The 14,516-nt window shown below is 38.0% G+C and overlaps 1 protein-coding gene across 2 annotated transcripts; it reads left to right on the plus strand.

The window, feature by feature from the left end:
- Nucleotides 1-1,355: 1,355 nt before the first annotated feature.
- Nucleotides 1,356-11,409, plus strand: krt1-c5 (keratin, type 1, gene c5). 2 transcript variants are annotated; one of them, XM_036009016.1, is made up of 9 exons: nucleotides 1,356-2,181; nucleotides 3,034-3,428; nucleotides 4,630-4,712; nucleotides 6,080-6,236; nucleotides 7,498-7,662; nucleotides 7,782-7,907; nucleotides 8,860-9,077; nucleotides 9,356-9,381; nucleotides 10,247-11,409. In XM_036009016.1, exons 2-9 carry the CDS (start codon nucleotides 3,042-3,044, stop codon nucleotides 10,357-10,359), a joined length of 1,275 nt encoding a protein of 424 aa, XP_035864909.1. In that variant the 5' UTR covers nucleotides 1,356-2,181; nucleotides 3,034-3,041; the 3' UTR covers nucleotides 10,360-11,409. The 2 variants fall into 2 exon arrangements, with proteins under 2 accessions (XP_035864909.1, XP_031161704.1); XM_031305844.2 differs by having other exon boundaries at nucleotides 1,366-2,181; nucleotides 10,244-11,409.
- The last annotated feature ends 3,107 nt before the right edge of the window (nucleotides 11,410-14,516 follow it).

Here is a 14,516-nt window from a genome sequence, read left to right on the forward strand (position 1 = left end):
AGGCATTGACCTCAAGTGGTTAAGGTTAGATTAACCGATTGGTCAGGGGATAGGACCTGAACAAATCGGTTACCTTGTGTAAGCATCGATGCCTGGCCAATAGTAGCGTGTGAATGCTATTGAAGGGCGGGTCCTTCCTAGAAGTTGCATGGGTTCCATAATAACGCAGCATTATAACGTGTGTTACAAAGTGATGAGCGTTTGTCACGGCTGGACTACAATGGAGCTGTTTGGAGCAGTTGGTGAACAGTGTTTTCTCTGGAAGATGGTAAGTCCCTTTGGGGTGGACTTTGGACTTTTTCCCTTTGTAAACCTAATACATGCACAAACAAGATATATAACACAATAAAGGTAAGGGAAAAAGCCAAAAAGCACAATATGAGCACTTTAAGTAAAAGTGGCAATACCACAGTTACTGTTAGTAAAAATCCTGCATTCTTAATTTACTTTTAGTTTGAAAATATATTTAAAGTACAAAAAGTAAAACTGCTTATTATGCATATACCCAATTTCACAATCCTATTATATTGTTGACTTATAATTATTTATGTATTAAAGGCTCAATGACTTTTATAAAAAAAAAAACTTTATCATTGCTGAAACTGCTATATCCTGACAGTAGCAGTACAATTGAACCAAAGATATGCTACAAGCTGCACTAACAATGGTTTTATTTTAATGTTGAATCAAAGGAACTGTTAAAGTAAGTGAAAAGAGGTTCCTTAGTAATGACGAGCCCATAGTAATCATTCAATTCTGCAGCTCTTTTTTTACCCACAAGATGGCGGTACATCCATGCTGAATCCTAATATGGTGGATTAGTTGAAAACCATGGCTATATATGGTAATAATCATAACCCCTATAGATTTCATTTGGAAAAGGATGTATGTTTTTAGTATGTCATGACATGACATGACTGTTTTTTCTGCAGTATGTATTTAATAGTAATGTTTTAAGAGCTGTTTGCATTGCTACAAACACCTATACAATGTTATGCAATCCAGCACAATAGTCCAGCAATTACAGTAACAGGACTTTTTGTTAGAACTTTGATGGACTTGATTCAACATACTGACATTCATGTTATTATTATGTTTATTGTGTCAGAAACCGTACAGGTGAACACTTCTGTATTCAGATTACAATCTGCACAAAGCAACTTTTCACACTAAACAGTCCAATAATCTAATTAACCAGCTTTTAACCGTGAAATAACATTTTCTCCGCCTTTATTTGCTGTTAAAGTCTGGGTTTGATCATGTGAATGATCTCAACACCTTGGAGATCATTGTCGTCCTTTTTCAGTGTTGTTTTAGTGTGTGTGTGTGTGTGTGTGTGTGTGTGTCACTGTGTGATCTGATCCTATACGGAGAGAATAATGCTCACCAGAGGAATGTTACAATACAGCAACAGGAGACCACATACTGTATAACAGCAAGAGAGGACTAAGAGATACGTAGTTGACCTTTACCAAATGGCGTGTTTCTGTCTGTGTGTGTAAACCGGGTTTCTAGTTCAGCCGGGCCTACGCCTTGCATTTCTCAGGGGTCTTCACTTTCTTTTCATTCTGTCCCTCCATTGTTCCTGCTTCCTCCCGCCGGGCTGTCCTCAGGTGAAGCCAGATTCTCACATCGCTCAGAGTGCATTGTATCCACACTCAATGGGATCACCGTAAAGACAGCAGGGTGCCTGTTTCCAGCCCTGCTAGCCAGTTACACCAGTTTGTCCTCCCAGTTTCACCTTACAGATTGGACGAAGACCTGAGGAAGTTGATGTCACTGTTTGGACATATATGAGGCCAATATACTGTAGCTCTAAAAGTCAGTGTGTGTTTTTCTGTTACAGGAAATTAATCAAGTGTCCCAACTTACAGCTGCTGTTTGCAAACCTGCAATGCTGCAGACAATTAACTGCATTTAAAAAGTTGATGCCGACTTGTTTAGTTTATATGCACCACAGTTCTTTTTTCCACTCATCATCAAGGTGTCAAGTTGCATCCTCCTCCTTGTTGCTACAGTCTATGGGTTGGACATACCAACAGTGGCTCCACCCATCCAAAACTCCATCCAAACTCACCTGTGAAAATCTGGTCCAGCAACAAACAACGGTCACTCGCACCATCAGGATTGAAACCTGACCGAGCAGCACAACAGAAGACCTATTGAAGAACTGAGCTCGATGTAAGTACTATGCTGTCCTTTCTCTTTGTTTTTACTCATCAAATCAATGACTTTACGTCACAGAATGAGCGACAAGGTTTTCAAATTTCAAGCAGATTTAAATTTCACAGCTATTCTGACACAGATGGAGGCTTGAAATCTAGTAGATCCTCTATATTGTTCTATGTACTGTTTAAATAACAAGAACAGAAACATAATGCTTAATATTTAGCACTTGTAGTTTAACCAACATCAGTCAATTGACTCACCACAAGGCCCATTTAGTAGCTGTCCTGAGAGATAGATGGATTACTGAACGAACCTACGTTTAAAGTGATTTCTTGTTTGAAAGTCAATCAAACGCCCACAAAGAGACACAAAATACCTACAGATGCAAAATAAAGGATAGATGCAAAACAATTACAAAGAGACACACTACAGACAGAAACAAAAAGACCACAAAGAGATGCTAAACACCCACAAAAAGACACAAAATTACTGCAAAGATGGTAAGTGGCCACAAATATGCATAACATGACTACAGAGAGACACAAAACTGCAGATACAAAACAAGCATGAAGAGATGCAAAACGACTAAAAAGAGAAACAAAACAATGCCGCAATGCTGTCTCTTTTTTGAGCACTTTGAGGACTTTTTGTCCATGTTGATTTAAAAGTTGATTAAAAGTTAATTCTTGAACTTCTTTTCTGTTCATTCTTGTCTGCTGCAATAATCAGTCAAATGCATACTTAAAGCCAAGGTTTCTGATTTTGTCCTGCGCATTGAAACAAAAGTTGTATCTGTACTTGTAGATTAGCAGACATGTAGCTTCATAAGAGCACTGATTCAACTTTCATCTTGATCTTCTGCAGTGGACACCATGGCCTCCACACACTCTGTGCGCAGCTACTCAGTGCGTCAGCCCTCCTTCTCCAGCATGTCTGTGAGGGACAGCGGACGCAGCATCCGCTCAAAGTCTCCCGTCTCCATCGGCACGCTGTCTCTGTCCCGCTCCCTCTCAATGGGCAATGGCCTCAACATGCTGGGCTCCAGCCTCTCCTTCAACGGCCTCAATGGCGCCGCCAGCGGGAAGGAGACCATGCAGGGCCTGAACGACCGGCTGGCCAACTACCTGGACAAGGTGCGCTCGCTGGAGAGGTCCAACGCTGAACTGGAGATGAAGATCAAGCAGCTCATGCTGGAGAAGGCTCCAAAAGGGCATGACATCGAGGGGCTCATGGCCCAGGCACATGCCATCGGGCAGGAGGTCAGTGTTTGTAGAACAGAATTAAGAACTCAAACATCTTTCAGGGAGCATTTGATTTCACCCCAGTGATTTTAATGTGTACATGTTGATGTAGTTGATGGGCTCGACCTAAGATTAACACCTATGTTAAATCAGGTAAAGTCTATATATAAATCTTCTTAGTCACATATTGCATATGAAAATGTAATGTTGAAACTTTGTACAGTAATGGTACTTTTACATAATGCATCTTTTCAGTGTGCAGGTGTCTTTTTCTCTTCAGATTGTGTTCGCCTTTCTACCTACACACCTGATCTCATATTGGGATGCCCATACACTTTCTTGAAGCACCTTAAAGAGTCAAATGCAAGAAATATGTATAGGGTTGTTTGATAAAGCAGAAATTTAACTTTCTCGACATTAACCTGCAAAGCCGCTAAAGGCAGCAAAATGACAATTTCTGCATATTGACACATGGGATAATTTGCAGTTGTTTAAAGGTGCTCTAAGCGATGTCACGCGTTTTTTAGGCTACAACATTTTTTGTCACATACAGCAAACATCTCCTCACTATCCGCTAGCTGCCTATCCCCTGAACACACTGTAAAAAAACGCGGTCTCCGTAGACAGCCCAGGCTCCACAAACGGCAACAAAAACAAACTGCGCCAACCTGCAACACGAAACATAACATAACAAACGAACAGTGTTCAGGATGAGGAGGAGGGAGTAGCGAGCTAAACGTCAACAAGAAGTGACGTCACCCAACATCGCTTAGAGCGCCTTTAAAAGGGTCCATCTTTTTAATAAGGTACTTAGTTGAAGGCAGTGATGAGAACTGGAACACAAAGCTCCTGCAGCCAGATGGATTTGAATGTTCTGGGTTTTTTAGTCAGAGAATGTATGTTTTTACAGTAAATAAACTAGCACACTTACAGTATAAGTTGGCTAGTTGATAGAGCAGGCGCATGCACCTGCTCTAGCAGCTCTCTATGCACATATGCACATATACATAGAGGTTTATGCCTCGACGCAGAGGTCCAGGGTTCGAGTCCGACCTGTGACGATTTCCTGCATGTCTTCCCCCTTTCTCTCCCCTTTCTCACCTAGCTGTCCTGTCCATTAAAGGCGGAAAAGCCCAAAAAAAATAATCTAAAAAGTGCATATAATCTGTAGAACTTGATGCCAGATCTTCATCAACTTTCCACCATGTTCCCTACTCAGGTAAGAAAGAAGACGTTGGAGAACGCCCGTATCATGCTGGAGATTGATAATGCCAAGCTGGCGGCCGATGACTTCAGAATCAAGTGAGTGTCACACAGAGTTTCCTTTCTTGTACTTGCCTGTGAGTGTTCACATGGGAGCGCCAGACTGCAGAGCAATGTGAATAAATGACCTTTATGTCAGGCTGCGAAATAGAAGGCCCATTCCCACGGTGCTCAGGCACTCGCAGGAGACAAAGATTGCCATCAGGGAGCAAAGGATGTGATAGATTGCGCAGGTCAGAGAGACATCGTCAGTTACTGAAGTCCAGAGTTGGCAAAGTGGAGCTGGTAAAGGAAAGATGGTGGAGTCAGAAAACACCCACCCACTGCTTATGTTTTTCACAGTGTGTTGATGGTATGTTCTGTGGCCTGATGTGAAGGAGTGATACATCAATTGGCAGTGATTTATGGTTTTAGTAGCAAAGTGCACGTGTACCTCACATGCAGATCTTTGCATGACATTGCATTTTATTTTTCACATGTGTGCATCCATTCCATGACTATTTCATGAGTGCTTTTATGAATCCTGTGCTTGTTTGCGCAAGTTGCACTACCTCCAGTTTGTGTCTCTCATCTATCATCATCAATGGTGGAAAGTTATTAAGTACAGTACAATTTCAAGGTACTTGTACTTTACTTGAGTATTTCCATTTTATGCTATAATAATATAGTATAGTAGCTACAGTAAATTATAATACATTTTTTTCAATAATACTTTAAGTATATTTTGCTGATAATACTTTACACTTTTGATGAATGAAGTATTTCTACAGTGTGGTATTCATTTTTTTTATCTCAAGTGAACAATCTGAGAACGTTTTCCACCGCCGATAAAACAGATGGGTTTCTATTGTTTTAATAAAGGTATTTCCAATATCTTGACAAACTCTTTTGCACATTTGGATCGAAGAATATTCATATAGTCACATATAACATACAAGTCTATTTCTAATCCAAATAAAAGATGGCAGTAGGAAGTGACATATATCCATACATTGTTTGTTTTAAAATAATGAAAAATAACATGAATTAACATTGTTTGACAAAAAAATGTTCAATGGATTGAAGGCTTTAAGATGTGATTGAAAGTATTGGGGGAAAAGAAAGTAAGTAAACCTTAAATGAAGATTACTTTTGCCAAATTACAGTTTCCAAAAAGGGTTACAAATCTTATAAATGTTGCAGTAGATGGAATATTTTTTCATCTACACATACATATAATTTTTAAGGATTCTTACATTTTGTATTGAATTACCTTTTGGGGTATTGTAAAATCTGCAGAGATTTATGTTAACCATGTCCGACACGTAATGAAAATACATGAGATGCATTAACTGAGACTAGTGTTGTGTGTCTGCTGATGACCTCCATTCCTCTTGTTTGAATCCTCCACTGTGTTTTTCCTGCAGATGGGAGGCGGAGGCCACCTTGTGTCAGTCGGTGGAGAGGGACTGTCAGGCTCTGAAGAGAGCAAAGTCTGACCACGACCAGATCATCGCCACTCTGCGAGGAGACCTGGATAGCCTGAAGGAGGAGCTCTACTTCCTCAAGAAGAATCACGATGAGGTGAGATCCCCTCTAGAAGAAGGTCACGTCAGATATGATCAATGAGTGTTGACTCATCAAGATAATCATTTTACAAGTTGTCAAGAGTAGTCTTGTTTAAATATAAGATGTATTTGAAGTACAGTGGGTTCTCTAAAGCTGCATGAAAACCAGTTTCAAGCATATCATTTTTTTCTATCAGCAACATAGTAGTAGAAGGTTTTAGTATCTGAAATATGATAATGTTAAGTGTACGCACAAACCCTTTTTCCTTGTAGCCATAATGCTTCAAAATAGCAAGACAACACCCGTGTACACAATACACACAAGTATTTGAGCCCATCCAGCCACTGGGATTATGTGTTTAGACTGTAAGGTGTGGTATCCAGGATGTGGACTGAAGACTTGTGTTGAATACTTATCTTGTACACGCTGAGATGATCAAAACCTGTAAAAAGAAAAAAGAAGGAGTTAATCAGGAACAATTAAAGTTGCAGGATGGAAGCTGCATTACAAACTGGTTGTAAAAACAAAAATGCTTAAAACACAGAAATATTGTTCTTTAGTCTTCACTTGTTGACACTTAAAGTTAGTAGTTATCTTGCAAAGATTTTACTTTAAAATATAAACAGTTTGTAAAATGTGATGCATTTTTCAATGCTTATTGAATAACTTCAGTCCTTAACTGAGCACTTTAATGTCTAATTTTGTGACTGTAGAGCTGTAAGAGCATTCCAACCTGGCAATTAACTAAAGTTTCAGGCATTTTCTAAAAAAATATATTTTCATAATTCTATTGTAGCAAACTGTAATATTCTTTATTGATTCAAGCTACAGAAATACCTTTCTAGACTATTTTTAAATAATCTTACTATGGTTTACTTGTTTTATTAAAATTAGGTTTGCAGGACTTAATCATATTTATAATATATAAAATCAAACACCATCAAATAAGCCTCTTTTTTGTATAATGAGTAGCCTACTTTCAATTTGATACTTTAAGTAGGCCTACATTTTTCTGATAATACTTAAAGTCCTGCATTCAAAATCCCACGTAAGTGAAAGTACTGAAGTATTGTTAAAGTGTAGTATTTCTACTTTTACTAAAAGTAAAGGCTCTGAATACTTCTTCCACCACTGGGTAGTAGATACGTTAGACACCGCCAAAATCAGATGTTAACAGACACTGCGGCCTGAGAGTTGTCCAGGGTGTGAGGTGGACACTATAAGAGGTTGCAGCATTAAACACTGCTTTGCCTTCCCCCTCTTTAAATGATCACAGGAGATGAATGCAATGAAGTCTCGTCTGGCCAACGAGCAGGTGACTGTGGAGGTGGATGCGGCTCAGGGTCCTGATCTGGGGGCCATCATGGCTGAGCTGAGGGTCCAGTATGAGGGCATCGCTCGCAAGAACAAGGAGGAGGCCGAGACCTGGTACCTCAAGAAAGTCCGTCACTGCACAAATCTGTTCTTATTTTTTCATTGTATTAATACATGTTTTTTGTGGTATTATACACTACATACTGTACATTACACTATGCATTATTTTGATGTGTGTGTCTCCAGTTGGAAGCAGTGCAGTCGGAGGTCAAAGAAAGCAACGAGGCTTTGCGTTGTGCCCAAAGTGAGTTCAGCGAGCGACGACGTTTCCTGCAGGCTCTGGAGGTCGAACTCAACAGTCTTCGGAAGCAGGTACAGTACTGCATAAACACACGTTACAGGGGTGTAGCCTGGACATGTAATCACATGTTTCTTCAGGAATAATACTTAACCTCTCAGTCAAATACCAAATAGCCTCAACAAAGAGTCTTTTTCTTGCAGGGATAAATCAGGAGCTCAGCCCCTCCCTCTTCTCTTCTGCACACATGTTAGACATGTTATCTATAGATTACAGCTGTTTTCTCCTTGTCAACAAAGAGCTTTTAGCGGAACAATGTACACGGCAATTTCATTCTGCTCCAGTAATCAATCAGTGTGATAAGACGTAGAGTAGAGCCAAACAAGCCAATGTTTTGTCTGTGTCTCCGCTACATGTGAACACAGGTCAAACATCAGCATATGGAGCTGTTCAGTGGACGAAAATATAGCTCATGGATGTTTGCCAAATAATGAGCACACAGTATTGAATGCAGAGATATTATGGCGTTGACAGTCTCTAGTGTCTCTGGTTGAGTGGTGATGGGGCTGGATGATGGATGAGCTCAACAGGTAAACATACAGTACAAAACAATACTGGGTGGTAAAAACTCCACAGGGTACCTTAAGGCCACATCATTGTTTACCTTTAGACTATTCTACCATTTAAAGCTTTAGTGCGTAACTTTTTTTATATTATTGAACGCCTGTTTCATTCAAGCCATTGCCAAATTAGTTGATGCAAAGCTAATTAAGACTATCAGCACCATAAAGCTCTCTCTGTATTTCTCAGTATGGCTATGTTCAGAAAATTGTGTCGTCCGGCAACTTTTGCGCACCGAAAATCAAGCGAAAATAATTACCTCTTCAGAAACTACGCACTATAGCTTTAAAGCTGCATGAATATTTTTATAATAACAATGCATTTAATGACTATGTGTAATGTGACAGGCGTTGGACGACTTGTTTTCTTCTGTCACTGAACATTACCTGCATGCTCTGTTAACAGGTAGGTGTGTTGGAAGGAAACCTGGGGGAAACAGGGCACAAGTACTCAGTGGAGATGGACAATCTTCAGAGCACACTGACCCAGCTGGAGGATGAGCTGTCTCACCTGCGTTTGGACATGCAACGCAACAAGACCGATTATGAACAGCTGCTGCGCATCAAACAGAACCTGGAGATGGAGATCGCCACCTACAGGAGGCTGCTGGAGGGGGAGGAAATGTAAGTGAGAGCTGGGAAACCACAACCAATACCTTTTCATCTTTTCAAGCAAGAATTTCTGTGTAAATGTGTTTTACACTTACATGACTGTCCGGTAAGGTCTTTATGCTAAGCCGAGCTCAATCTTCTCATCTAACTCTCACCAACAAAGAGAATAAGCGTATTTCTTTAAAGTGTCCTTCTTGCATCAGATATTGAGTGAACATGTATGGTTAGCTCTATGCTTGCTCTTTTGGATTGACATTGATTTAATGTTGTCATATCGTTTTGTCCTACAGGGTGAAAGAAACACCTCCTCCTAAAAGTAAGTTCAGATTATTTTATTTACTGAATGCCATCAAGGACCAAAAGTGTGCTGCAAGGATTATTGGTATAAAGTCTTCTCTACACCCTTATTCACATGGTTGTGTTTTAAATCTGGCCGGAGGTTACTTGTCGAAAAACCACTTGAGTTGGTCAGCAATGGCTTGTTGTTAGAAATACAAAAGGATGAAAAAGAGAAGAGATTGTTTTTGATAACTTCTATTTTTCACTCTCATTAGACCCTGTGTTGGTATCAATTAACCAAACCCGAGGACAGAATTCATGTGCGTAAAAGGGATTCTGTAAAACTTAGGAAAGGATTGGATGCTCCTGCTTACATTTTGTAAGGCCCTAATATTGGTCTCCGCTACTCTTGTATTGTACCTATCTCATAATTCTACAGTCAACAACATGCTGCAGGAGCATCCGATCCTTTCCTAAGTTTTGCAGACTCTTCTATTTTGCCCACATAAATTCAGTCCTTGGGCGTTGTTGCTCGATACCAACACAGGATCTGATAAGAGTTAACAAAAAACAGCGCCAAGCAAATAATGACTCGCACAGTGAAAGTTGGATTAACCGACATTCGATCTCTTCTCTTTTTCATCCCTTTTGTATTTTTTTGGCATAAACTCGGTCAACAAAAGAAGTTTACTGACACTAGGTTACAATTGAGGGTATTGATGGCCAAAGTTGTTAAAATATTACATTACGGTGCAGCCTCATAACCTTAATATGATAAAATAATACTACAGACATTGTATTGTTATTAGATTACTGTTAATGCTATTTTTAAGTGCTGGTCTAGACAAGAAAGATCAAAGTGTTTTTTTGACAAACTCTGGTTTAATTCTGTGTCACAGAAGACCCTGAGGTAAGGACCAGGAAGATTGTAAAAGTTGTCACCCAGACCATGATCAACGGCAAGGTGGTGGATGAGTCCAGTGAGGTGGAGCAGATCGAAGAGCGCAAAAAATGAGCCAAAGTGCGTGAAGAGAAGAAGCAGTGATGTCTCATAAACTCAAAGTGCCTGCCGGCTGTGGTTTAAATTTCACCACAACCTTCTTGTTATGTCTTCCTTATTTTATGTCATGTTTTAATGCCTTCAGCTTGCCAAACAATAGACTAAAATGGAAATGAAATAATACTTTCAGCAACATGATATTTGTCTGTACATATAATATCACTGAAATGGAAGAAGAAACTCAATATCGAGATGTAATGAGAAAAATAATCTGTGTGATAATAAAATCTACAAAGATTTATCTGTTGATTGTGCTGGGTCTTTGATAATAAAACATTAACCTCATTTGATCCGACAAAACTAAATCTCAACTCAAGGTCTAACTACTACTGTAGCTTTTTCTCTGGCTTTTAACCACCTCACAGTCATCCCGAGCAGATGGAGTTTGCTCAGTTGTCATCAAAATGTGAAACATCTGGAAAAAGCTAGTGGATCTGTATTTTTTCAGTCAAACTGCTGTTTTCAACATCAAGAATGAGCTTTCAAAATTGTTTGGATTTTAAGAAATACTTTGTATTTTTAGGAAATACACTTACTTTCTTGCAGCGTTAGATGAGAAGATTGATACCACTCTTATGTTGCTCATCTTAGCTTAGCATAAAGACTGGAAATGGGGATACAGCTAGCCCGGCTCTGTCCAACACTACCAGCATCTCCAAAGGTCACTAATTAACATGTTATATCTGCTTCGTTTGATTCAAACAGAAAACAAAGTGAAAAAAAGTCTTTATGCTAAGCTAAGCTAACCAGCTGCTGGCTTTAGCTTCATATTTAGTACATAGACAATTAGAGTCTTTGTCATCTAAGTCTTGGCATGAGAGCAAATAATTTAAGTATTTCAAAAAATGTCAACTTTTTTCTTTAACACTTACTGAAGCTTTTGGAAAATGTCTTCATCTTGCGCATATCTTGTATCTATGTGATAGTTTCACTGTGAAATAGTTATGGGAGTAATGTAATAAGCTGTAGTTGTATTTTAGAAACTTACACAAACCAACCAAAGCATCTGTATAGTGTCAATAAAACACAGTGTTTAAAAATATGTGTGTCCCTGTTCATTTTTAGAGAGATTATTAGCTTAAACGGAAACTTAGACTGATACTCAAGGACCAAAATAGGACGCAGAAACAAAGAAACATGATTCTGCACCTAGAGGGCAGAAACTGCAAAACCTACCTAGTATTGAGTAACAGGCTTTTGTGTATACTGGTGTTGTTTTTCAGGGTTTTTTCTCTGTGAGTTTGTGTGCACATGTACATACAGATTAGAGGAATTAAAGTAATGTTGGAGCGTAAAGTCACTAAATACTGAGAATGCATATCAGAGGGTGACTGTGTCAGGTTAGTCAGGTTCCATGGCAACATGGAGATTGATTCCACAGTTAAACAATAAAGGTTTAAAATTGAGTTCCACAGATGGTTGTGTTTGCAGTGGTGGATTGTAAATACATTTACTCATGTACTTTCCTTAAGTGCACATTTGTGGTACTTGTACTTTAAGTGTTAAATGTACTTTGAGTATTTTCTTTCATGTCACTTTCTACTTCTACTCAACTACATTTCAGAGGAAAATATTGTATTTTTACTCCACAAGAATTACTGTAGGTTGTATGACAGCTTCAGTTACTTTACACATGTTTATGTACAAAGCATTTTAAAAGCTTATACAATATGATGTTCTTGTCATAATTTAAACCCCAACAGTATACGGGCTACAAGTACAGCTGAAACGATTGGTCGATTAATCATATTGTTGATTGACAGAAAATGTATTATAAAACTCATCAAGATGGTTTCAGTTTCTCAAATGTAGAGGGTTTGCTGCTTTTCCTCCCTATTGTCATGTATGTCCAATCATTTTGAGGTTGGAGAATCAACCGTTGTGTCACTTTGGGCTCTGACTCTCCACCGCTGTGTGTTAATGTGGTGAGGTTACAGGGAAGAATCACTATGTACTTGCTTCAGTGTCTGTCTACAGTTGGTGCGAAATGCAGCAGCCAGGCTTCTAACAAATACTAGAAACAGAGACTATCTCTCTCTACTGCTGGCTTGTTTACTTTGGCTCTCAATTATTTATATAGTGTTTAAGATTCAGTTGATTACCTTTACAAAGGGCTGCTTTGTAAGGGAGACATTAACTGTTATTTTAATTTCATTTAACATTTGTTTTAATCCAGTTGTTTTAATTTATTCTCCATGTTTTTATGAATGAATAGGCTAAATTGAACCTTGAACCTCCATTGGCTCTGGACATTAGGCCCTTCAGGTCAGGCAACCAAATGTTGATAAAATGTACACGGGCCAGGCTAAAGGAGGACGTTTTTACTATTTTAGCTCAAGCTAAATATCTGCCACTTTTTTAAAACCTACCTGTGTTACAGTTTTATGTCGTTCTTTTTCTTTTATTCGTTTTTGTATTTCTTTCCCCTGAAAATCTTATCGTATTACTGTTTTTTGTGAAAGTCAGGAGTAGTATAGAAATAAAGTTTACTTACTTACTTACATGGAAAGAGAGAGAAAATGCAGCTTACATTATCACTCACTTACTGCAGTTTCATGCCAGTGTGAATATTATGTAGCTTGTCACTCCAGCGTGAAAGGTTTTAATATGATGCAGTAACAAAAAACACACACATTCCCAGAGTTAGATGATAACATCTAAGTTTTAAACTGCAGCCTAGTCATCATCAACAGTGAATGGTATTATTTTTGTCACCTTGATGGAAAAACTTGTAAAAATCCAAATATAGATGTTTCTCACAACTTTTAAGATTCTATTAACTTATATATTGTCAAATGAGGTCATACACCAGATTTACAGCCACACTGAGGAGACGACAGTTGTTTTGTAAAACCCAGAAAGAAGAACTGTGACACGCCTTAATGCTTTCAGTAACATGACAGCAAAACCTCTCCTCTAATAACCAAACTTTCTGTCAAATCTGATGTAGAATCAGCTCTCGTGAATCGATTAAGTGACATAGTGTTTGTGTAACTGCCTGATTTGATCATATTATCCCGAGTTTAAGTTTTGTTGACATGTTATAATAGACAGTATGCATGTTCTGATAGTGCAGTGAACAGCGCCTCCCTGTGTTGAAAAGCATACAGTGTCTCTGCAGGAAAAAAACACTGAAAAGCAGTGAATGTTTTCTAAAAGTTATAGTGGAAGAAGTACTAAGAGCATTTACTTGATTAAAAGTATTAATACTACAGTGTAAAAATACGATATTAAAAGTAAAAGTCCTGGATTCAAAATCTTACTAAGTAAATGTAGAATGGCCCATTTCAGAAAACTGCATTATGATTAGTGATGCAATAATGTGTAAGCTGTTGCAGCTGGGGCTAATTTCGACAACATGCTAACCCTAACTGCTACTTAATTTACTGTCGGGGAGCTTAATCCATATTTATTAGTTGATTCATGTGTTGAATTAATAATCTGAATCTGCAAAGTAACTATTAACTAATGTTGTCAAATACATGTAGTGGAGTAAAAGTAAATTAGCTAATATCTAAAAACAGATTGTGTCACATGCATAATCATTTTTTACTCATCCCCCTACTCTGCCTCCTTCTGGCTGAACTTTAAATGGACATGACAAAAAGATTAAAAAAAAAAAAGAGTCATGTTTTATTTATTGTATTGTAAATACCCGTCTATGTGTATTGACTAAATATGTGTTACCATTTCCGTTGATAATATCAGGTAAATTCTACATTTACAATATGAAATGTGCTGCATACATCTGTAAAGAAAGAAATCTACAAAGAAAATGTATTACAACAGAGATTTGTTTTATTAAAATATTCTTAATTTACAGTGCAATTGCAATTTGTAAGTAAGATAAAAAAAAATGCATTTAAAAGAAAAGAAAAGAAAAAATACCCCAGACGGTTATAGAGAATCTTTGAAAATACACGTGATACATGTAATTGTACTTGAAGAAAAAAAGGTTAATTATGAACATTATAATGATACATCAACTTAAATTATACAAGTAAAATAGTGATAATGACATATATAACATATTACCAATAATAAACCTAATAGTGGTAATTCATGAAAACAGTAATTTAATAATAATAATAATAATAATATAAAAGGAACAT

This window comes from Sander lucioperca, chromosome 2 (assembly GCF_008315115.2).
Source record: "Sander lucioperca isolate FBNREF2018 chromosome 2, SLUC_FBN_1.2, whole genome shotgun sequence".
NCBI lineage: Eukaryota > Metazoa > Chordata > Actinopteri > Perciformes > Percidae > Sander > Sander lucioperca.

Coding starts and splice junctions, on each gene's coding strand:
- krt1-c5 (XM_031305844.2), top strand. CDS start 3,042: ATGGCCTCCACACACTCTGTGCGCAGCTACTCAGTGCGTCAGCCCTCC. Junction 4,713..6,079: donor GCCGATGACTTCAGAATCAA/GTGAGTGTCACA, acceptor TTTTTCCTGCAG/ATGGGAGGCGGAGGCCACCT. Junction 7,908..8,859: donor TCAACAGTCTTCGGAAGCAG/GTACAGTACTGC, acceptor CTCTGTTAACAG/GTAGGTGTGTTGGAAGGAAA.